At 42.2% G+C, this 25,954-nt stretch overlaps 1 protein-coding gene across 1 annotated transcript in view; it reads right to left on the reverse strand.

Annotated features, from left to right (window-relative positions):
• The window catches only part of EPM2A (EPM2A glucan phosphatase, laforin), a 197,669-nt gene that overhangs the window by 63,132 nt on the left and 108,583 nt on the right, over positions 1-25,954 (reverse strand). The window contains exons 3-4 of the mRNA XM_077486416.1: positions 12,790-12,964; positions 9,782-10,023 (exon numbers count right to left, since the gene is read on the reverse strand). Of these exons, the coding sequence (XP_077342542.1) occupies positions 9,782-10,023; positions 12,790-12,964 (417 nt within the window). The remainder of the gene's footprint in view (positions 1-9,781; positions 10,024-12,789; positions 12,965-25,954) is intronic.

The following is a 25,954-nucleotide window of genomic DNA, read 5'->3' on the forward strand; positions in this document are numbered from 1 at the left end:
TTAATGCTGGGGACGTTAATGAATTATTTGAAACAATGTCCCAAGAGTTGCTATGGGCCTGTGGGGATGATGTGGCCGCTACCTGTGCTGACATTCCGGGCTGTGTAAAAGAAGCAATAGGTAGATGTGGCACTAAACTTTAACCACTTGCCGACCGCCGCACGACGATGTACGTCGACAGAATGGCACGGGCAGGCATATGGGCGTACCTGTACGTCCCTGCCTTCCCGCGGGTGGGGGGCCCGATCGGGCCCCCCCCCCGGTGCCTGCGGCGGTCGGTATTCGTTCGGGAGCGATCCGGGATGAGGGGACGGCCATTCATTCATGGCCACCCCCTCGCGATCGCTCCCGACGAATGGAAATGCTCCGTGACATCACTTCCTCTCCTGTAATGTAAACACAGGAGAGGAAGTGATGTAATCTCTCCTCCGTGTCGGTATTTTTCGTTCCGGCACCGAGGAGAGAGGATCGGTGAGTTGCACCAACACGACACTTCACAGTAGAACATGCCAGGCACACTCACACCCCCCCTTCACCCCCCGATCACCCCCCCAATTACCCCTGCCCCCCCCCCCAGTCACAGTGACACCAATTGCATTTTTTATTTTTATTTTGCATTGGTGTCATTTGTGACTGTAATAACTGTTAGGGCAGTTAGGGTTAGCCCCCTTTAGTTCTAATGTACCCCCCTAACCCCCCCAATAAAGGTTTAACCCCGTGATCACCCCCTGTCGCCAGTGTCACTAAGGCTGGGTTCACATTGCAGCGGTTTATGAGAATGGATGTGATTCGCACCGCACTGCAGTGCAAATCACATCCAATCTCTGTGCGATTCGAGTTCAGCCATACAGATAGTATGGCTGAATTTGCGTCGCACCCGCCGCACCCGCCGCAAACTCGCACGGGACCCTTTTTTTGGTCCGCAGCAGAATCGGATCGCATGGGTGTTCACACCATGCGATCCGAGTTTGCAGATCGCACTGCGATATGCGAACTGGTCTGGGGGTGTCATTAACATTTCACTGACACTCCCAGCAGTTCGCATAGGGCAGTGTGAACTGCCGCCGGGAGGCATGCGATGCGGGAACCCGCCGCGGATTCGTGGCGTTCCTGCATCGCTTCAGTGTGAACCCAGCCTAATAAGCGATCGTTTTTCTGATCGATGTATTAGTGTCACAGGTGACGCTAGTTAGGCAGGTAGGTATTTAGGTTCGCCGCAGCTTTTTATAGCGCCAGGGACCCCCATATACTACCGCATAAAGCCCCCTGATTGCCCCCTAGTTAACCCTTTCAGCAGTGATCACCATATAACTGTTACAGGTGACGCTGGTTGGTTAGTTATTTTTTTATAGTTTCAGGGAACCCGCCATTTATTACCTAGTCTCACTAGTGTACCCCTAAATTTAGGGGTGTCTACTTTCCAAAATGGGGTCATTTGGGGGGGGGGGTTTGTGCCATCTTGGCATTTTATGGCCTTCAAAACTGTAACGCCCTTAGAAAGCCTGAAGGCGGTGCTTGGTTTTCGGGGCCCCGTACGCGGCTAGGCTCCCAAAAAGTCCCACATATGTGGTATCCCCGTACTCAGGAGAAGCAGCAGAATTTATTTTGGGGTGTCATTTCACATATGCCCATGGCATGCGTGAGCAATATATCATTTAGTGACAATTTTGTGAAAAAAAAATAAAAAAAAATTAAAGTTTGTAATTTTCCCGCAACTTGTGGCAAAATATAAAATATTCCATGGACTCAACATGCCTCTCAGCAAATAGCTTGGGGTGTCTACTTTCTAAAATGGGGTCATTTGTGGGGATTTTGTGCCATCTTGGCATTTTATGGCCTTCAAAACTGTAATAGGTAGTGAGAAGTGAAATCAAAAATTTACGCCCTTAGAAAGCCTGAAGGCGGTGCTTGGTTTTCGGGGCCCCGTAACGCGGCTAGGTTCCCAAAAAGTCCCACATATGTGGTATCCCCGTACTCAGGAGAACCAGCAGAATTTATTTTGGGGTGTCATTTCACATATGCCCATAGCATGTGTGAGCAATATATCATTTAGTGACAACTTTGTGTAAAAAAAAAAATAAAATTTTTTTTTGTCATTATTCAATCGCTTGAGGCAAAAAAATAAAATATTCAATGGGCTCAACATGCCACTTATCAATTTCCTTAGGGGGTCTACTTTCCAAAATGGGGTCATTTGGGGGGGTTTTGTACTGCCCTGCCATTTTAGCACCTCAAGAAATTAGATAGGCAGTCGTAAACTAAAAGCTGCGTAAATTCCAGAAAACGTACCTTAGTTTGTAGATGTGACAACTTTTGCGCAAACCAATAAATATACAGTTATTGACTTTTTTTTTACCAAAGACATGTGGCTGAATACATTTTGGCCTAAATGTATGACTAAAATTGAGTTTATTGGATTTTTCTAATAACAAAAAGTAGAAAATATCATTTTTTTTCAAAATTTGCGGTCTTTTTACGTTTATATCGCAAAAAATAAAAATCGCAGAGGCAATCAAATACCATCAAAAGAAAGCTCTATTTGTGGGAAGAAAAGGACGCAAATTTTGTTTGGGTACAACATTGCATGACCGCGCAATTACCAGTTAAAGCAGCGCAGTGCCAAATTGTAAAAAGACCTCTGGTCATTGACCAGCAAAATGGTCCGGTCTGAAAGTGGTTAATAAATCCCCAAAAATTATTTTCTATCTGAAATATGAGAGAGGCCTCTATTTATTTTTCCAGGATATGCCTGCTTTCACAACATTAAATGAAATTAATTTTAAAAGAAATTAATTATCATTTTTTTTGCAAATATGGTGTTGGACCCCCTGTTATGTTTTACTCCTAACTAAGGTCAACCTCAGGGTTTGCTGTGTTAAAAAATAAATGTAAAAAATGTAATATTGTGGTGTGCTTTTGTAGAGTGATAATTGTGAAAAAAATATGTTGAGGTGAAAAACAAACATTAAATGGAATAAGACGAATAAACAAATTAATAAATAAAATTCTGTGTTGGACCCTCTGTGCAGTGATGGGTCTTCAAAACTTTCCCAAAAATATGACCAAACTGCGTGAAATTTTTTTTTTTTGTCAAATAACAATATTAAATATGCATATAAACAACTAAATTAATAGTCCAAAGACGTGATAAAAGTGACTCGTGCTCAATTTAACGAATCATGTGACTGCTTCTTAATGGCTGAAAAAGTTCCCCGGTGCGTTTTTTCGTGCAAAGTGATGGTTTTGCACTCACCAGATACCAGCTCTTAACAAAAATGCCAAAATTCCCATGTTTCTTGGCAACCCAATGGTACACAAGGCTTATCCACAAATCAATTGGCCATGTGAAGCCCCATATACCCAGCACCTGGCAGCCGGATGAGTGGTCTGGCTGGGAAATAGTGTCTGGGATCAAAACATCCGCCGTGGCTCACTTGGACATCCCCGCAGGCCAGGTAAATGACCTAGACGGGCCATAGTTTAAGGACCCCTGCCTTAGGTGTTTGGTTGCGAGGGATCTTGATTGCCCATGGGTTGCTCATTAACCACTTAATAACCGGCCCATAGCCGAATGACGCTACAGGGCAGTTGGATATCTCTTAGAGGGCATACAGTGATGTCCTCCCAGAATCCCGCTCTTGCGCGCCCCCTGGGGCATGGACCCGAGAACGTCCGTGACCGCCGGCCGTTTACCACGTGACGTCGGTTCCTCTCTCCCCTCTGTGTACTGATATGTACAGTGGAGGGGAGAGATCGGATGGCAGCAGCGCTGTGGGCTGGATCTGTAGTGCCCACAGTGCTGCTGTGACAATTGCAGTCACATCCATGGATCCATCCATCCATGCTCAGCCATCCCTCGATACTCTGCAATACCCTGCCATATCCTGCCATACTCTGCCAATACCCTGCCAATGCCTTGCCAATACTCTGCAATACTCTGCCATATCTTGCCAATACACTGCCAATACACTGCCAATACTCGGTGATACCCAGCCATACTCTGCAATATCCAGCCATACTCTGCAATACTCGGTATTACCCAGCCATACTCGGCGATACCCAGCCATACCCAGCCATGCTCAGCCATACCCCGCCATGTACGCATCCTCTGTATGTGACTAGGCAGTGGAAGTCTCACATATGTGGTTTTGCCGTACTCAGGAGGAGTAGGAGAATCTATTTTGGGGTGTAATTTTTGGTATGTACATGCTATGTGTCAGCAATATTGTATAAATGGTCAACTTTGTGTTAAAAAATATGCATTTTATCCACTTCCCGCCTGCCGGCCGTCATATGATGTCTTTGATTTTGTGTGGGGATATTTGAATGATTCATGCAGCTAAAGGCATCATTCAGATATCAGCTTTTTCAGCCAGTGATTCCCTACACCATAAGAATGATCATAATGGCTGTTCCACTGCTTGATCGTTCTTACGGGAGGCAAGAGGGGACTCGCCCCGCTCCAGTCACCCTCCGGTGCTTCTACCGACTCACTAATACGATAAAAGCCAGGAATGTTTTTTTTTATTTCAGGCTTCCCAGCCTAGAGGGGAGATGTGTGGTCTTATTGACCCCATATCTCACTGTGAAGAGGACCTGTCATGCCATATTCCTATTACAAGGGATGTTTACATTCCTTGTAATAGGAATAAAAGTGATCAAACTATTTATTTTTGGGGAAAAAAGTGTCAAACTAAAATAAATAAAGTAAAATGAACAATAAAAAAAATGTTTTTTTTAAAGTGGCCCTGTCCTCGTGTGCTTGCATGCAGAAGCGAATGCAAACATAAGTCCCGCCCACATATGAAAATGGTGTTCAAACACATGTGAGGTATCGCTGCGAATGTTAGAGCAAGAGCAATAATTTTGGCCCCAGACCTCTTCTTTAACTCAAAACATGTAGCCAGTAAAAAAATTTAAAGTGTCACCTATGGGTATTTTTAAGTAGCGAAGTTTGGCACCATTCCACGAGCATGTGCAATTTTGAAGGGTGACATGTTAGGTATCTATTTACTCGGCATAACTTCATCTCTCACATTATGCATTGGGCTAACTTTACTTTTTTTTTTTTTTTTAAAGCACAAAACTGCGCAAATACCATGCAAGCTAAAAAGCTGCAACGACCGCCATTGTATTCTCTAGGGTCTTTGCTAAAAAAACATATATATAATGTTTTGGAGTTCTATGTAATTTTCTAGCAAATAAATTATGATTTTTACAGGTGCTCCCTGCATGTTGGGCCTCTGTATGTGGCCACACTGTGTAAACATCTCACACATGTGGTATCGCCATACTCAGGAGTAATAGCAGAATGTGTTTTGGGGTGTAATTTGTGGTATATATATATGCTGTGTGCAAGAAATAACCTGCTAATATGACACTTTTGTGAAAAAAAAAGAAAAAAAATCTTGATTTTGCAAAGAATTATGGGAAACAAAAACAACTTTAAAAACCTCACCATGCATCTTTGTAAATACATTAGAATGTCTTCTTTCCAAAAAGGGGTCTTTTGTACTTTTCTGGCATGCTAAGGTCTCAAGAAATGAGATAGGCCGTCAGTACTTGAGGTGTGATACATTTTCAGATATTGGCACCATAGCTTGTGGACTCTATATATTTCACAAAGACCAAATAATATACAACAATTTGTTCTTATTTTTACCAAAGATGTGTAGAAGTATAAATTTTGGCCAAAATGTATCAAGAAAAATTACTAATTTGCTAAATTGTATAACTAACCTTTTTTTTTACAGAATTTTCTGTCTTTTTTCTTTTATAGGGCAAAAAATAAAAACCCCAGCAGTGATTAAATACCACCAAAAGAAATCTCTATTTGTATGAAAAAGGACAAAAATTTAATATAGGTATAGTGTTGCATGACTGAGTAATTATCATTCAAAATATGAGAGCACCGAAAGCAGAAAATTGTTCTGGTTAGGAAGGGGGTTTAAGTGCCCAGTGGTCAAGTGGTTAAAAAGAGAAATCTTTTACTCTGATTAAGCTTCTTAGGGGAATCCATATTCCGGAATGCATGCATAAAGCCACTACAGGATGGGGCAGTTTTGATGCTGCAATTTTGATGGTGGCAATATGATGGGGCAGTTTTGATGGGGCAATATGATGGGCAATTTTGATTGTGGTAGTATGATGGAGCAATTTTGATGGGGGCAGTATAATGGGGCAAGTTTGATGGGGCAATAGAATGGGGCAGTATGATGGGGCAATTTTTATGGGGTCAAAATGATGGGACAATTTTGATGGGGGCAATTTTGATGGTGGCAGTATAATGGGGCAATTTTGATGGGGGCAGTATGATGGTGGCAATATAATGGGGGTGATTTTGATGGAGGCAATAGGATGGGGCAGTTTTGATGGGGGCAATATGATGGGCCAGTTTATATGGGGGCAATTTTGATCGGGGAAATATGGGGCAGTTTTGATGGAGGCAATGTGATGGGGCAGTTTTGGTTGTGGCAGTATGATGGTAGCAGTATGATGGGGCAGTTTTGATGGGGGCAGTATTATGGGGCAATTTTGATTGTTGCAGTATAATGGTGGCAGTATGATGGGACAATTTTGATGGGGGCAGTCTAATGGGGCAATTTTGATGGTCGCAGTTTGATGGGGAAATTTTGATGGAGGCAATAGGATGGGGCAGTTTTTATGGAGTCAATATGATGGGACAATTTTAATGGGGCAATTTGATGGGGCAGTAGGATGGGACAATTTTGATGGGGGTAATATGATGGGGCAATTTTGATGGGGGCAATAGAACGGGGCAGTTTTTATGGGGAAATTTTGATGGTGGCAGTATGATGGGGCAATTTTGATGGTATGATGGTGATGGTATGATGGTGGCAATATAATGGGTGCGATTTTGATGGAGGCAATAGGATGGGGCAGTTTTGATGAGGGCAATATGATGGGCCAGTTTTTATGGGGCAATTTTGATGGGAGAAATATGATGGGGCAGTTTTGATGGGGGCAATGTGATGGGGCAGTTTTAGTTGTGGCAGTATGATGGGTCAGTTTTAATGGGGGCAGTATCATGGGGCAATTTTGATGGTGGCAATATAATGGGGAAAATCTTGATGGGGCAACATGATGGGGCAGTTTTGATGGGGCAGTTTTGATGGTGCAATTTTGATGGTGGCAGTATGATGGGGCAATTTTGATGGTGTCAGCATGATGGGGTAATTTTGAAGGTGGCAGTATGATGGGCCAGTTTTGATGGGGGCAAAATAATAGGGCAATTTTATGGGGCAATATGATGGAGCAGTTTTGATGCGGCAATAGAATGGGGCAATTTTTATGGGGCACTTTTGATGGTGGCAGTATGATGTGGCAAATTTGATGCTGGCAGTATGATGGGACAATTTTGATGGTGGCAGTGTGATGTGGCAATTTTGACGGGGCAATTTGATGGGACAGCTCCTTCAAAAGGTAATTACTTTTTAAAAGATGCTAATTGTAAATGATATCTCTTGTTTCTGTGAAGATATATATAACAGTATCTCACAAAAGTGAATACACCCCTCACATTTTTGTGAATATTTTATTATATCTTTTCATGAGACAACCCTGAAGAAATGACACTTTGCTACAATGTAAAGTAGTGAGTGTACAGCTTGTATAACAGTGTAAATTTGCTGTCCCCTCAAAATAACTCAACACACAGCCATTATTGTCTATACCACTGGCAACAAAAGTAAGTACACCCGGGGAGACACCACATCTGATATGAACATTTGCTGTTCTCCATGTGGACATTCTCGTTCTCCTGTCATTGCCTTGAGCAACTGATCTCCAGTGCATAAAGCGTTAAACACATGAGGTAAGTTTGTGACATTAAAACATATGTATCTATACTGTTTAACCACCTCAATACAGTGCACTTACACACCCTTTCTGCCCAGACCAATTTTCAGCTTTCCACGCTCTCACAGTTTGAATGACAATTACTCATTCTTGCAACACTGTACCCATATGAAACGTGTCCTTTTTCTCACACAAATAGAGCTTTCTTTTGGTGTTATTTAATCACTATTGGGTTTTTTGTGCTATAAATTTTAAAAAAACTTACATTTTGTGAAAAAATTGCCTTTTTCTGTCATAAAATTTGGCTAATTAGTAATTTTTCTCCATAACAATTCTGCTACATATTCTGCTACATATCTTTGGTAAAAAAAAATAACCCAAATTAGTGTATATTATTTGGTCTTTGTGAAAGTTATAGAGTCTACAAACTATGGTGCCAATCACTGAAAATTGATCACATCTGATCAGGCCTTCAGTACATCAGGTGAATCTCATTTCTTGAGACACTAACAAGTCAGGAAAATACAAATACCCCCCAAATGGCCCTTTTTTTAGAAAGTAGACATTCCAAGGTATTAAGTAAGTAGCATGGTGAGTTTTTTTAAGTTGTCATTTGTTTCCCACAATTCTTTGCAAAATTAAGATTTTTTTTATTTTATTTTTACAAAATTGTCATATTATAAGGTTATTTCTCACACACAGCATATGCATACAACAAATTACACCCCAAAATACATTCTGCTACTCTTCCTGAGTACGGCGATACCACATGTGTGAGACTTTTACACAGCCTGGCAACATACAGAGACCCAACATTGAAGTAGCACCTTCAGGCATTCTACAAGCATAAATGACATATCTCATTTCTCAACCACCTATTACATTTTTGAAGGCCCTGGACCACCAGGACAATGGAATTTCCCACAAAATGACCCCATTTTGGAAAGCAAACACCCCAATGTATAATCTATGAGGAATAATGATTCTTTTTAACTGTCATTTGTTGTCATTTTTTTTCCTGAAGTTTTTGGAAAATGTGGAAAAAAATGAAAATGCATTTTTATTTTTTTTACACAAAGTTGTCCATTTCTAACACATAGCATGTATATAGCAAAAATCACACCCCAAAATACATTCTGCTAGAGTATGGCGAAACCACATGTGTGAGACTTTTACACAGCCTGGCTACATACAGATGACCAACATTGAAGTAGCACTTTCAGGTGTTCTAGGAGCATAAATTATACATCTCATTTAATTCCTACCTATCACACTTTTGAAGGTCCTGGTATTACACACAATATGACCCCATTTTGGAACGCAAACACCCCAACGTATATTCTATGAGGCATGGGCTGCAAATAGGTACTCGGGTACTCTGATGGGCTGCAAATAGGTACTTGGGTACTCTGATGGGCTACAAATAGGTACTCGGGTACTCTGATGGCCTGGTGACAGGTACTCGGGTACTCTGATGGGCTGGTGACAGGTACTCGGGTACTCTGATGGCGCGCATTCCCTGTTTAAATGGAGGGCAGTCATATGACGCCATGATGGACGGCGGGCAGCAAGCAGTTGAACTGTTGTATACTTGTATAACATTATATGTATAATCATGATTTCTATATCAATCTTATAGATTGTAGCTATATGGAAGTCTTTCAGCCCTTTACTTTCTTTCCCTGAAGAAGACCCTTACTCCACATGTTGAAACGCTTTGGATTTTATCTGTTTTACAGCATACCTTTACTAGAATACATTAGGTATGAGGATTATAGGGCTATTTTTATCTAAAAAGTAAAATTTTGTTTGGTCACTTCACCTCAAAATTTTGGTAATTTGCATTGAGTGACTACTTTTTATCAAGACAGAAAATTAGGCAAGTCTACCAAACAAAGCTTGTGAATGGTTGGTATGTAAACACAGAGTTATAAGAAAATTGGCATTCACAATGTATATGTACCTTCTGTACTCATATCAGGTGTGGGTATCCATATGTAGGTCATTCCAACATCCTTATACAACATGAAAAGGGTATCTGGGCTCATGGGTTCATTGTATCGATTGCAGCCTTTACTGTTTTGAACGATGTCCCACTCATTTTGAAAGTTTAAGACAGCAGTCACTTTTAGTTCATGCTTCATCTTGATAGTAACATGTTCCAACTGTCGTGGACAACTTCCCAACCAGATATTGGGCAGTATTCTGTTAAAATACACAGATGCATAGTCAAAATATGAAAATAAAATTGCACTTTTATGCCAAAATGATTTACGCAATTTTTCAGGCTCCCTTTATTTTCAGGGTATGATGACATCTTGCTTAATGAAATGTAGCTTAATGAAAATTTCTAGAATGCCCATGCTTACAGTACAATTCACATACATGAAAGAAGCAGCTTCATCACAAGGTGATCGTTCTCTAGTACTGAATGAATTTAAGGGGTTGTAAAACCTCAAGGTTATTCACGTAATACATTCTATGCATTAAGGTGAAAAAAAAACTTCTGTGATGCAGCAGCCCCCCAGAGCCCCCCTTTTACTTACCTGAAACAGGTCGGGGAAGGGGATAAGCTCCAGCTGGTGTCTAGGGTCCTGATTGGATAGATTGATAGGAGCGCAGTCATTGGCTCCCACTGCTGTCAATCAAATCCAATGACGTGGGAGTCGAGTCCTGCTGTCTGCGTCAATGGACGCAGCAGCAAGACACGGGAGGGCACCGGCATGAGTGCTCTGGGGGAGAGCAGCTCTCCAACGGGGCACTCGGGAAGAGGAGGAGCCAGGAGCGCCACTGAGGGACCCCAGAAGAGGAGGATCGGGGCCACTCTGTGCAAAGCCAACTGCACAGAGGAGGTAAGTATGACATGCTTGTTTGTTTATTATTTTTAAAACAAACCTTTACATATCATTTAAGCCTTTCTGAAAAGCAATCCTCTCTTTCAACACAAATATATATATATATATATATATATATATATATATATATATATATATATATATATATATATATATATATATATATGAAGTAGTGAGTGTACAGCTTGTATAATAACAGTGTAAATTTGCTGTCCCCTCAAAATAACTCAACAAACAGCCATTAATGTCTAAACTGCTGGCAACAAATGTAAGTACACCCCTAAGTGAAAATGTCCAAATTGGGCCCAATTAGCCATTTTCCCTCCCCGATGTCATGTGACTCATTAGTGTTACAAGGTCTCAGGTGTGAATGGGGAACAGGTGTGTTAAATTTGGTGTTAGGCGTATGAGTGCTGCCAGCATTGCTGCAAAGGTTGAAGTGGTGGGGGGTCAGCTTGTCAGTGCTCAGACCATATGCCACACAGTAAATCAAATTGGTCTGCATAGCTGTCATCCCAGAAGGAAGACTCTTCTAAAGATGATGCACAAGAAAGCCCACAAACAGTTTGCTGAAGACAAGCAGACTAAGGACATGGATTACTGGAACAATGTCTTGTGGTCTGATGAGACCAATATAAACTTATTTGGTTCAGATAGTGTCAAGCATTGTGGCGGCAAACAGGTGCGGAGTACAAAGACAAGTGTATCTTATCTACAGTCAAACATGGTGGTGGGAGTGTCATGGTCTGGGGCTACATAAGTGCTTCCAGCACTGGGGAACTACAGTTCATTGAGGGAACCATGAATACTAACATGTACTGTGACATACTGAAACAGAGCATGATCCCCTCCCTTTGAAGACTGGGCCACAGGGCAGTATTCCAACATGATAACGAGCCCAAACACACCTCCAAGATGACCACTGCCTTGCTAAAGAATCTGAGGGTAAAGGTGCTGGACTGGACAAGCATGTCTCCAGGCCTAAACCCTGTTAAGCATCTGTGGGACATCCTCAAAGGGAAGGTGGAGGAGCGCAATGTCTCTAACGTCCACCAGCTTCGTGATGTTGTCATGAAGGAGTGGAAGAGGATTCCAGTGGCAACATGTGAAGCTCTGGTGAATTCCATGCCCAAGAGGGTTAAGGCAGTGCTAGAAAATAATGATGGCGATGTTTAGAGGAGTCCATGTGACACTCACATAGAAGAAATTGTTCCATTGATCAACTTGGGTACAGCCAGCATGGCAGATTTTTACATGTGATTATTGCCAGCAGCTATAGCCGCTAGCATTAATCACTGTGTTCTTCCCCACTGGGAGAACACAATAGCCTCTCGGGCACTGACTGTGTTGATGGGGGAAACTAGCAAATTTCTTTCCTGCTATCTGTGATTGCAGGAAAGAAAATCACATCATCTCTGGCCTGTCTTAGTTAATTCCTCCTACACAGCTGATTCTGTTTGATTTATGATTGTATTCTAACCTACATGTTAACCTGTTGATCTGATATAATTGTTTGATCATGCATTGGACTATATGCCTACAAAATCCTTAACTGTGCTCATGTGTACCTAGGAGAACGGACGCTGTTTTAAAGGCAAAGGATGGCCACACCAAATATTAATTAGATTATTATTATTATATTATTATTATTATATATTATTATTATACTTTGTTTTCTGTTTCTGCAATTTGTAGGTTGTTAATAAATCAAAACTTTTAATTCAATGCTTTTTGAAAGCATCCTTACTTTACAGCATTTTTCACAAGTGCCTAAAACATATTACAGTTATAATAAATATATATATTGATTTGAATGTATATATTTGCTCATTACATATGCAGGATCTGCTTCCTGCTTAATAACCCCACACAGTGACTGTGCTTTACTGCTCTTTTCTTTCAAATAAAAATATATATAAATATGGCACAGCAAGTAAATAAAAATGTGCAAATCTCACCAAAAATAGTTTTCTGGTAAATAGAACAATGATAATTCAAAATGTTTACTTTGTTTCTCTTAAAAAAAATAAAATAATAAAGTTAACTTAAATTAGCCAAAAATAGTGTCCATTCTAATTTGTTGCCCTACTCATACTGGTCTTTGAATTTCTAGTACCTGGAAAAGTGCATTGCTTGATTGTCAGCGATGTGAAAATAGAAATGTGTAGTGTGCTTCATTTCATCTGTATGGCCAGTAGTTTCAATCCAGTGCCCTATTGGATAGCAATAAGCGCCATCAACTATATTGCTCTCATCATAAGTACAACATCGGTCATGGTGAGGTCCATTACCTAAGTATAAAGAACACATAAAGGAGAACAAATTTAAATATTTCAATAAGCAGTGGCAAATAATTACTGCAGTCTTAAAGGAAAATATATTAATTTTGGATTAATTGACTTACTTACCTGAAACAGAAGTAATCTACTTCTAAGTACAATGTATTTCTTTGTTAAAGTAAGAAACACTGTAATATATTAGACGAGTACTGCTTAAAGCTTAACTCCAGGCACAATCGCATTTATTTAAATATAGTAAATGCCTTTGGAAACTCTGATATTACCTTGTAAAAGTAGCAGTCACCTGTGCAGAGAGCAGAGCTCTGGGAGGCACCCAGAAGGCTCCACCCACTACAGGTTGCCTGCAAAAAACTACAGGAGGAGGCAGAGACAAGACCAGTCACCCTGCACAAGGGGAGAGAGCAGTAGTGACTGATCTTTATTACTTGAAGCTCCTGCACAGAAGCAATAAATACTGGTAGTACCAAAAACTACGTGGAAGAAGACCACCTGCCCACATCCCTAATAAACTGTGTAATAGGACAAATTTTCCTCTTATGGGACTTTGGGAGGCAGGAGTCTTCAAAATGATATCAAAAAATAGTTTTATTAGAAAAAGTTAAAACATGAAGGCAATAAAAACATATGGATGCAACATTAATGATTGGTGGCATACAGAAAAAACACACAGAAAACACAATGAGGAATGATAGCAACACCACACTGATGAGTCCTAAGCAGTAAGCTGAGGCCAGAATAATAACAACGCGTTTCGAGGTTATTAGAGAGTAGAACCTCTTCTTCAGGGGCTGATAGTGTAGTGTATTCTCATCTGTAGATATTGCAAAAATATAACATAAACAAATAAAATAATCACAATTAGTGACTATTAGTGACTATAGTTCAATATATAAAGTATCAAGCAACATCCAATTGCCACATTCTGTAATTGTTCTAACCGTATAATATTGTAGGTCACCATCCAAAAGCATCCAATGTGAACAAAAACTGGAAATAGGGGGAAGGTTTCTCCTCCAGGGATCAGATCCGTAAGCCGGTGCAAGATGTCGGGGAGTACCGGGAATTCGGAAATCAAGCTAGGCACAAAGGGTGTGTTCCGACCACATATGTTACACCCAAAAAGTGTGCCTGGAATGATCCTATGATCTAACACAAAACAATTGAGATTGTAAGGTAACTGATGTAACTCATTAGTATATGCTATTAATGCAAGCCTAAGCTCAAAAAAGGGGGCTATTAGTAGATACTAAAAATAGGTATTTTCACCCAATAGCATACCTGCTCAAGTGCATCATACAGGGAGTGACCGGCAAATGGCTATCCACCCAGCGATTGTAAACACGGGGACGATAAAAGGATTAGTCCCCACAGGGAAACAATTAAGGCCTAACAGAAAAATGCACCATAGCCAGGGATGTCTGGAAATGCAAAGACATAAATACTGTCTAGTAAGGCATAATAAACAGTCAGACCCTGCTAAGAAAACAGACAGTGGAAATGAGCCCGCAATGAGAGCACATTTCCACAATTAGTGGGGTAGGCAAAGTGAAAGCCTTCAAAACCACCATCAGTTTACAAAGCACTCATATTGTCCCTGGATTTAAATACCAATATATCTATATTTACCTGTAAGAAAGTATGCAGCAGCACGATCAGTCTGATGCCTGCAATAGCATGAGACTGAAAGTGCAATTGCTGCTGTTATATAGACTAACTGACGAACACATCAGTTACAGCTGATCAAGGGGGTTTGGCAGCTAGGGTGAGGTGGGAGGGGCCGCCCTCCGAGTCTCCGGCACGCAAGCTTGCCCACACCCTCCCAGACAAACGATGCCGCAAGAAATAGCCGCTTTGTAACATCATCCGCTCGATTGAAGGGCATGGCCAAAGGAGGGAGGTGACCGGCATCCGCGTCAGTGACACGCGGCGTGCCAGTCACCACGGCAACGGAGGAAAACAAAACCACCGGCTGTGTGTGTACCGGAGACAGGGCGGCCATGGAAGTGAAATCACAAAGGAATGACACCATGGCCTCCGTGCGCCGAGTACATTTCATTTCCCATTGTGTTTGTACACATTTCTGTGTATTTTTCTGTATGCCCCCAATCATTAATGTTGCATCCAAATTTTTTTATTGCCTTCATGTTTTAACTCTAATAAAACAATTTTTTGATAAATTTTGAAGACTCCTGCCTTCCAAAGTCCCGTAAGAGGAAAAATTGTCCTATTACTGCACAGAAGCAAGGTTTCACACTGGATTATTGTACAGATCTGGAAAAAAATACATAAAGCACACTAAAGCATCATACACGCGATCCGACTGTTGGCAGGGGATTGTCTGTTGACAGACTGTTGTCCTGAAAAAAGATCGTTAGTACGCTCTTTCAGACAATTGTCCAACTTTTGGCCAACAAATGTTGGATGGCAGGCTAGTAAATTTTCGGCAGACAAAGGTCTGTTGTCTGATTTTTGTATCGTCAGTACACAAGTCCGTCACACAAAAGTCGAAAGTACAAACACGCTCAGAATCAATGCTCACCAAACAGGAAATTAGCAGAAGGGGCCCTAAGGGTGGCCCTTAAGAGCTGAAACTCCTCGTAGTACATCACTACGTTCATGTTTGTTGGCCAACAATTGTGTACCATTAGTATGCAAGACAAGTTCCTGGCACATGCCCTTTGGACAAAAATCAGACGCTCGGTTGGCCAACAATCGGATCGTGTGTACGAGGCTTAAGACTCAAGTAAGAATACACATGACTCTTGTATTTAGATAATATCTGCTTATCCCATAGTTCAGCGTTAACTTTTAATACTAAACAAATGAAGATACTTGCAGTGGATTACCACCAATCTTTAATATTACTATATATGAAAAAACTCTATTTTAAGTATATGGTAATTAAACCATAACAACAGGCCTAACTAATATGTAGGACAACACAAATAGCTTTATCATCTTTCACATAAAACTCCTAAAAAGATAATCCACCCAATGGACAAAACCATTTACAATCTTTACAGGTATAAGGAAGCCTTAACGCTATTACAAGCAAACAGATATTGGGGGTTATTTACCAAAGGCAAATCCACTTTGTACTGCAAGTGCATTTGGAAGTGCAGTCGCTCTAAATCTAAGAATACTAATAGATCTGAAATGAGGGGAAGCTCTGCTGATTTTATCATCCAATCATGTGCAAGATAAAATGCTGTTTTTTTATTTTCCTTGCGTATCCCCCTCGGATCTACAGCGACTTTACTTCCAAGTGCACTTGCAGTGCAAATAGGATTTTTCTTTAGTAAATAACCCCCATTGTCATTACAACCTGTGGAATCCAATCGCAGTGTCAACAGGTATCTGATAATCTCAAATCCAAAAATAAAACACTCCAGTATATCCACTCACAGTAAGCAGGACTTCTCATCACTTAAAAAATACTGCACATCAATCACTGTCACACTCAAACGGTTTTGGTTCAAATGGCAACATGCATATCTGCTATGATTAATTGTAACCAGCACAGATTCCAGTACTTATTCAATTCAAAGCTAAAAAATTAATAAATAAAGGAGGACTCAATGGGGGTTGTTTATGAAAGGCACAAAGTGCACTTGAAATTGCACTGAAAGTGCACTTGGAAGTGCAGTCACTGTAGATCCGAGGGGGACATGTAAGGAAAATAAAAAACAGCATTTTAGCTTGCACATGATTGTATGATAAAATCAGCAGAGCTTCCCCGCATTTCAGATCTTCCCCTTAGATTTACAGTGACTGTACTTCAAAGTGCACTTTCAGTGCAATTTTTAAGTGCACTTTGCACTTGTAGTGCAAAATGGATTTGCCTTTCGTAAATAACCCCCAATGTGTATTAAGCTTACTTGATATGTTTATGAAGTGTATTCTTTCCTTATCTCTGAATATGTATTCTTCACCACCTTGGCCAGTCGGCAAGGAATTTTCCATTGCAGTATTGCTCCACTTATAGAACAGTACAGAGTATAAAGACATATGAAGAGTAGAAGCAAATGCAAAATGGTTTTAACCACTTCAGCCCTGGAAGAATTTCCTCTCTGACCAGAGCACTTTTTGCAATTCAGCACTGCGTCGCTTTAACTGACAATTGCACGGTCGTGCAACATTGTACCCAAAGTCCTTTTTTCCCCACAAATAGAGCTTTCTTTTGGTGGTATTTGATCACCCCTGCGGTTTTTATTTTTTGCACTGTAAACAAAAAAAGAGCAACAATTAAAAAAAAAAAAAACACATTATTTTTTACTTTTTGCTATAATAAATATCCCCCCAAAGATATATTAAAAAAACAAATTTTTTCCTTAGTTTAGGCCGATACATATTCTTCTACATATTTTTGGTAAAAAAAAATCGCAATAAGCGATTATTGATTGGTTTTCGCAAAAGTTATAGCGTTTACAAAATAGGGGATAGTGTTATTGCATTTTTATTAATATTTAATTTTTTTTAAATGGCGGCGATCAGCGATTTTTATCATGACTGCATTTTTGGGACCATTGTCATTTATACAGCAATCAGTGCTATACAAATACACTGATTCCTGTGTAAATGACACTGGCAGTGAAGGGGTTAACCACTAGGTGGCAGTGTAGGTGTTAAGTGTGTCCTATGGGCGTGTTGCTAACTGTGGTGGGCGTGGCTATGTTTTACAGATGACTGATCTCTGCTCCAATCACATGGAGCAGAGATCAGTGTCATTTGTTGCTAGGCAGAATGAGAAGATGCTGTTTACATCAGCATCTCTCAGTTTTTCCTCTCCGTGAGGCGATCGCTGGTATCCCTGCGGAGATCGAGTTCACGGGACCCGCCACTTGACTCACGGAGCTTCCCGCCCTCTGAAAGGGCAACGCACAAGGTACGTGATTTTGCCTGTACGTGCCCTTCTGCCAACGTATATCGGCGTGAGACAGTCGGGAAACGGTTAAAGCCCAACTATGGGCTAAGTAAAAACAAAAGTCAGATTGATCGAGACCCTGTGCCCTATTTTCACTGGTACTGTTACCAATGACCACTTGTTAAATTCTTTGTCTCTACTGAAGCTGCATGATGTACCATGACACACATGATAATGGTATGCCGTCAGAATGTATGCTGCCGATCCTTTTGGGTTCTGGAATTTGTTCCCCGGTACTACTCTTGTTTTCCCTTTTCTCCATGTCTGATCTTACTTACTGTCGTGTATTGGATTATGAGAGGGCTGAACTCCCTTGTCAAGAGGTCTCTGGTTTTTCACTTCCTGAAGCATCACAGTCCTTAGCAGTGTATTCTTCAGGAAACTCACTTGGTGGGCAGTAAGACACACAGCCGTAAAAAGCCCTGGGTGGGTTTCCACTACCACTCTAGTTACTCTAATTTTGCCAGAGGGGTAAGCTTATTAGTACAGAAGTCACTTCCCTTTCAGCTGTTACACTTACACTAGAGTTGGACCCAGATCGACGGTAAATTATAATACATGCTGTAATAGACAGTCTTGAGATGGTGCTGGTTGGTCTGTATCTTCCTCCTCCAGCCTCATCTAAACTACTCCACAAGATAATTTCTATGGTGACTACATTTGCCAAAGATAAAATATATCTAATACAGGCATACCCCACTTTTAAGTACATAATGGGGTTTATTTACTAAAGCTGGAAAGTGCAAAATCAGGATCACTTCTGCATAGAAACCAATGAGCTTCTAACCCCAGCTTGTTCAATTAAGCCTTGGTATTAAAACCTTGAAGCTCATTGGTTTCAGGATCCATTGGGGCAGTGGAGATCCATCCTGATGAGCAGAAATTAAACAGAAAGACAAATAATGCATATAATTGAACATGCGTGAAAAAATGGATTTACAGCAAGGCCAGTGGGATTTATACATGTCATAAATACTTGGAGCTTGGTATGGTGGCAACCTGTTATATGCCAAAATGGGGCAGGCGCACCGAAACACAGAAAACCATTATATAATCAAATTTGCATAATTTGGATCCCATTCTGATCCACCTGACGCAAATCCCTCCAGGAAGGGTCTGAATGAAATGGACTTGTTTAAACCAGGGGATCTGGTTGCATTGAGGCGAAAGATACATCTCTGCTCATGTTGCAGGAGGATCTTGTTCCAGTTGCCCCTCACATACCCGGATAGATTACAGGATTTCATGGACACTATAGCCCCGTACACACTATCAGATTGTCTGCTGAGTTTTTCCTTCAGATTTACCAAAACCATGTAGTAGAAGGGCCTGCCTGATTGCATACACATTGAAACTCCTAAGGTTTGACCTCATATTATATGGTTTTGGTAAATCTGAAGGAAAAACTCAGCAGACAATCTGATAGCGTGTACGGGGCTTTAGGGGGTTATTTACGAAAGGCAAATCCACTTTGCACTGCAAGTGCATTGAAAGCCCACTTGAAAGTGCAGTCGCCCTAAATCTAAGGGGTAGATCTGAACTGAGTGGAAACTCTGCTGACTTTATCATCCAATTATGTGCAAGCTAAAATGCTGCTTTTTATTTTCCTTGCATATCTCCCTCAGATATACAGTGACTTTACTTCCAAATGCATTTTCAGTGCACTTGCAGTGTAAAGTAGATTTTCCTTTAGTAAATAACCCCCTATGTGTCGGTACGCTCACTTCCAAAATTCCAAAATAGTCTTGCCCACATAAAAACATGCACAGTCACATAACATAAGATATTCTACACTCAGAGTTCGACAATTGGCATAGTGAGTTGGTAGGTATTTTTCGCCATTGGGTAATTTTATATTTTTGGCACTATTCATAAACTGACAATATCTGCAACCCCCGCACCTAAATGTACCTGGGCATTTACAGGGGTCTCTTTTTACCTCTCCCACATATACACTTGTACACTCGTGACTAGTTAGTCCCTTATTGATTTAGCTTGTTTAAAGGTGAATGAGGGATTGTCTTTTATGAAGGGGCAGTGGCGGCCAACCACCCCCCCTTCTGTATTAAATTAATAAAAAAAAAAATATATATATATATATATATATATATATATATATATATATATATATATACACATACTTTTTTAAACGGCCCCTTTAAGAAAAAAAAATAGTAAAAAAAATGTCCTTTAACTAAGTGCACTGTATTCGGGCGGCAGCACAGTGCACTAGGGGAAGCGCCGCGTCAATCACGAGATTGCAGACGTGTCGCTTCATTGGCGGGGTTTGGAGCTGCTTTGTGGCATAAACAATTGCGCTAAGCAGCATCTGCCTGGTGCACAGGCGGGTGCTTTGTTCTCAGTGTGAGAACAAAGTCATTTCCGGCAGGCTACAAAAAGATGGCCATCGATGGGGACTAATCCCCTTGTGTTCAGTGGAGAGGGGAGGCCCCTCCCCTCTCCACTGAACACACAGAGAAAGCCAGTAACTAGCCATGGAGAGTCACAGATGCAGCTTGAAGGAGGACAGATGTGAGGAGGATCCTGTTGCTCCGCTGGGGACACAGATATGAGGAGGACCCTGCTGGAGACACAGATGTAAGGAAGGGCTCCGCTAGGGGCACCTGATGTAAGGAGGGACTCCGCTGGAGGCACCTGATGTAAGGGTGGACTCTGCTGGGAGCACCTGATGTAAGGACAGGCTCCCCTGGGGACACCTGATGGCATCTGGTGGCAGGCGACGTGGCAAGTGACACGCTCAGGGCTCCCACTGATTATGCATTATGGTGAGTTGAATGATTTCATTTTATATTACAAAGTAATAATAGAAATAATGTGCTTCAATCATCCTGACACCATAACAACCATGGTGCCGGGATGATTGAAGTGCTAACACCAGGTGTTTGGAGTATCTTTATCTGCTGATTGTTAAACTTTCTAGAAAACACATGTTCTATTGTTGTGTAGGATCTGGGCCTGCTGTCCCTCCCTCTCTCCCTCTCTCTCCCTCCATCCCTTGTTCATCTCAGACGCTAACCACACCACCTTAGAGTCACGCCCACTATTTTGCTGAAACCACGCCCATTTTCACCAAGTGGGAGGGGTCAAAAAGGAAGGGCGGGCCCCCCAATCCTAAAACTTCACCAGCCGCCAGTGGTTCTCTGACACTCAGTCCAAACCTTCCCCGCATCTTTGCTTCCACCCTGCTGCCACAGCCATGCTGCAGGGTGAGGACAGACTCTGATAGAGACTTTTATGTAAGAGGGAATCTGATGGGGACCCTGATGAAAAGGCAAACTCTGAGGACTCTGATGTAAAGGGGACTCTGATGGGGACTCTAATGTAAAGGGAACTGTAATGGAGACTGTGATGTAGGGGGAAACTCTGGTGGAGATCTTGATATAAGGGGGGGTCTGATGGGAACTCTCACGTAAGGGCGGACTTTGATAAGGACCCTTATGCAAACTAAACTCTGATGTGAACCGGGGAATCCTGGTGTAAAGTTCACTAAGTTTTCATTGCCTTTCTGCCTGGTTGCTAAGAAGGCAATGAGTATTTTACGAATACTTTCCATAAATTAGGCTGAAAGACATGGTTATTGAAAGAGATTTTTTTTTTTTTATAAACGCTTGTGCTGAGGGTTGTACATGTCTGTTAAGCTGTTTTATTTAATGGTGCTCCTCCCACTGTTAGCACAATCTGGCAACACTCACCATTCATCTTAGAGCGCTGTACTTTAGTACTTATAATTATTATTTAGTACTTATCATAGGTATGTAGGTGTTAAAAAAATGTACATGTGAAGGTGGCTTTGACGGAGCTCCAACATTTCTCTGTGGAGAGAGGAGAACCTTTTAGAACAACCATCTCTGCAGCACGCCACCAATCAGTCCTGTATGGTAGATTTGCCAGACGGAAGCTTCAGTAAAAGGCACATAACAGCCCACCTGGTGTTTACCAAAATGCACCCGAAGGAAAAATCACCCCCAACACATTGAATCACATCACCCCAGCACATCGAATCGCATCGCCCCCAGCACATCGCATCGAATCGTATCGCCCCCTGCACTTTGCAGTGAATCGCATCGCCCCCAGCACATCGCATCGCCCCCAGCACATTGAATCGCATCTCCTCCCAGCACATCGAATTGCATCTCCCCAGCATATTGCATCGCCCCGCCAAATGGCATCTCCCCTAGCACTTCAAATCGCATCTCCCCCAGCACATTGAATCGCATTGCCCAAAGCACATTGCATCACCACAACACATCGAATTGCATAAGCACATCAAATCGTATTGCCCCCAGCACATTGCATCAACCCCAACACATCAAATCACATCAGCACATCAAATTTTATCGCCCCAGCACATCAAATCCCATCGCCCCCCAGCACATCACACCGCATTGCCCCAGCACATTGCATGGAATCACATCGCCCCAGCACATCGCATTGCCCCTAGCACATCGAATCGCTTCTCCCCCAGCACATCCAATCGCATCTCCCCCAGCACATTGCATCACCCCAGTACATCAAGTCACCCCAGCACATCGAATTGCATTGCCCAAAGCACATTGCATCTCCCCTAACACATCGAAACGCATCAGCACATTGAATCGCATCGCCCCAGCACATCGAATCGCATCGCCCTAGCACATCGACCGTCCCAGCAAATTGCATCAAATCGCATCACCCCAGCGCATCGCATTGCCCCTAGCACATCGAATTACTTCTCCCCCAGCACATCGAATCACATCTCCCCAGCACATCGAATCGCATCTCCTCCAGCACATTGCATCACCCCAAGCACATCAAATCGCCCCCAGCACATCGAATTGCATCGTCCAAAGCACATTGCATCACCGCAACACACTCCGAACACATCGAATCGCATCAACACATCGAATTGTATCACCCCCAGCACATCGCATTAAATGACATCGCCCCAGCACATCGCATCGCATTGCCCCAGCACATCGAATCGCATCTCCCCAGCACATAGTAATCACATCTCCCCCAGCACATTGCATCACCCCCAGCACATCGAATGGCATCCACCACATCAGATGAGGTGGGATGCGATGGGATGAGGTGGGGTAGGGTTGGGTGGAATGGGATGTGGTGGGGTGGGATGAGATGGGATGAGGTGGAGTGGGGTGGGAGGAGGTGGCATGGGGTGAGGTGGGATGAGATGGGATGGGGTGGGGTGGGATGAGGTGGGATGGGATGGGATGGGATGGGATGGGATGAGGTGGGGTGGGATGGGATGGGATGGGATTGTTGTGTGTGGAAGTCCTGTAGATCTCACCCATGGCCAATAGAGCACACAGTAAGTGTCCCTGCCCCAACCCCTGTATCCATCTGTTACTGTGTGTGTTGTAACTTCCACAGACCTGATCGGTGATGACTGCTTCATGAAGGTCAAGAAACACACCAGACAAGTCAGGGATAAAGTTGTGGAGAAGTTTAAAGCAGAGTTAGGTTATAAAAAAATTCCTAAGCTTTGAACATCTAACAGAGCACTGTTCAATCCATCATCCGAAAATGGAAAGAGTATGGCACAACTACAAACCTACCAAGACATGGCCGTCCACCTAAACTGACAGGCCGGGCAAGGAGAACATTAATCAGAGAAGCAGCCAAGAGGCCCAGGGTAACTCTGGAGGAGCTGCAGAGATCAACAGCTCAGGTGGGAGAATCTGTCCACAGGACAACTATTAGTCGTGCACTCCTGTAATCTGGCATTTATGGAAGGGTGGCAAGAAGAAAGCCATTGTTGAAAGAAAGCAATAAGAAGTTCCATTTGCAGTTTGCGAGAAACAATGCGGGGGACACAGAAAACATGTGAAAGAAGGTGCTCTGGTCAGATGAGACCAAAATTAAACTTTTTGGCCTAAAAGCAAAAAGCTATATGTGGCAGAAAACTAACACTGCACATCACCCTGAACACACCATCCCCACCATGAAACATGGTGATGGCAGCATCATGTTGTGGGGATGCTTTTCTTCAGCAGGGACAGGGAAGCTGGTCAGAGTTGATGGGAAGATGGATGGAGCCAAATACAGGGAAATCTTAGAAGAAAACTTGTTAGAGTCTGCAAAAGACTTGAGACTGGGGCGGAGGTTCACCTTCCAGCAGGACAACGACCCTGAGGCTCCATGCATACTGCAGCTCATGAACTGCAGTTTATTGGAGTTTGGGCATTTTTTTTAAAAGCCCATAAACTCCACTCTATGTTAGCCTGTGTGTCCATGCACACATGGACGTTTTTTAGCTTTAATGAGCAGTGGAGTTTATGGGCTTTTTTCTGAACGCCAGAAATTTGCGTTCAAAGTGCCGTTTTTCACCGCCAAAAAATGGCAAACGCTGATAAACACTGATAAACGCTATTAAACGCTTATAAACATGCGTTAATTAGTGTTCGGCATTCTATTTTTCAATGCATTGTGGGATTTTTGGAGTGTCCTCTGTGTATTTTTATAAAAACGCCCATTAACGCTAATGCTGTAAAAACCTTATAAACGCTAGTATAAAACGCTGTTAAAAGCAGGTTTTTCAACCAGCGTTTTCTGCCAGCAATCTGGCGTCTAGAAAAAGCTTTTTTGAGCTTCAGTGTGCATGGAGCCTTAATATACAGCCAGAGCTACAATGGAATAGTTACATAGTTACACAGTAGGTGAGGTTGAAAAAAGACACAACTTCATCAAGTCCAACTCATGTGTGTGATTATATATCAGTATTACATTGTATATCCCTGCATGTTGCAGTCATTCAGGTGCCTATCTAATAGTTTCTTGAAACTATCGATGCTCCCCACCGAGACCATCACCTGTGGAAGGGAATTCCACATCCTTGCCGCTCTAATGCCTTGTACACATGGTCGAACATTCCGACAACAAAGTCCAACAGACGGATTTTGTGCCAAACTTGTCTTGCATACACACGGTCAGACAAAGTTGTCGGAAAATCCAATTGTTCAGAACGAGGTGACGTTCTTTGCGTACAACGGGACTACGTAGAGGCCAGTAGCCAATAGCTTTGGTCTCGTAATTTAATCTGAGCATGCATGGCACTTCCGTTGGAATTCTGTACAAGCGATCGGAAAAAGTCAGATCGGATTTTGTTATCGGAAAATTTGAGATCCAGCTCTCAAACTTTTTCCACCAGGATTTCTGACGGAAAAAGTCCGATAGAGCCCACACAGGATCAGATTTTCCGACAACATAATCGAATCGGACCTTTTCCGTTGGAAAATCAAACAGGGCATTACAGTAAAGAACCCTCTATGTCATTTAAGGTTAAACCTCTTTTCTTCTAATTTTAATGAGTGGCCACGAGTCTGGTTAAACTCCCTTCTGCTAAAAAGCAACCTTTCCTCATAACTAATATCCTCCAGACACTTTATTAGCTTTGTTTCCCTTCTTTATACTTGCTCCATTTCCAGTACATCCTTCCTGAGGACTGGTGCCCAGAACTGGACAGCATACTCTAGATGCGGCCGGACCAGAGTCTTGTAGAGCGGGAGAATTATTGTTTTATCTCTGGAGATGATCCCCCTTTTAATGCATACCATTATTCTGCTTTGTTAACGGCAGCTTGGCATTGCATGTCATTGTTGAACCTATCATCTACTAGGACCCCCAGGTCCTTTTCCATCCTAGATTCCCCCCAGTGTATAGATTGCATTAATATTTTTGCCACCCAAATGCATTATTTTACATTTTTCTACATTGACCCTCATTTTCCATGTAGTTGCCACACACCATTACTTTGTTCAGATCTTTTTGCAAGGTTTCCACATCCTGCAGAGAAGTTATTGCCCTGCTTAGCTTAGTATCGTCCGCAAATACAGAGATTGAAATGTTTACCTCTTCCTTCAGGTAGTTTATGGACAAATTAAATAGGATTGGTCCCACCACAGAACCCTGGGGGACCTCGCTACCCACCCCTGACAATTCTGAGTACTCCCCATTTATCACCACCCTCTGAACTCGCCCTTATAGCCAGTTTCAATCCATGTACTCACCCTATGGTCCATGCCAACGGACCTTATTTT

Source organism: Lithobates pipiens, unplaced genomic scaffold (assembly GCF_037356315.1).
Source record: "Lithobates pipiens isolate NorthernLeopardFrog02 unplaced genomic scaffold, aLitPip1_a1.2 Scaffold_18, whole genome shotgun sequence".
Classification (NCBI taxonomy): Eukaryota; Metazoa; Chordata; class Amphibia; order Anura; family Ranidae; genus Lithobates; species Lithobates pipiens.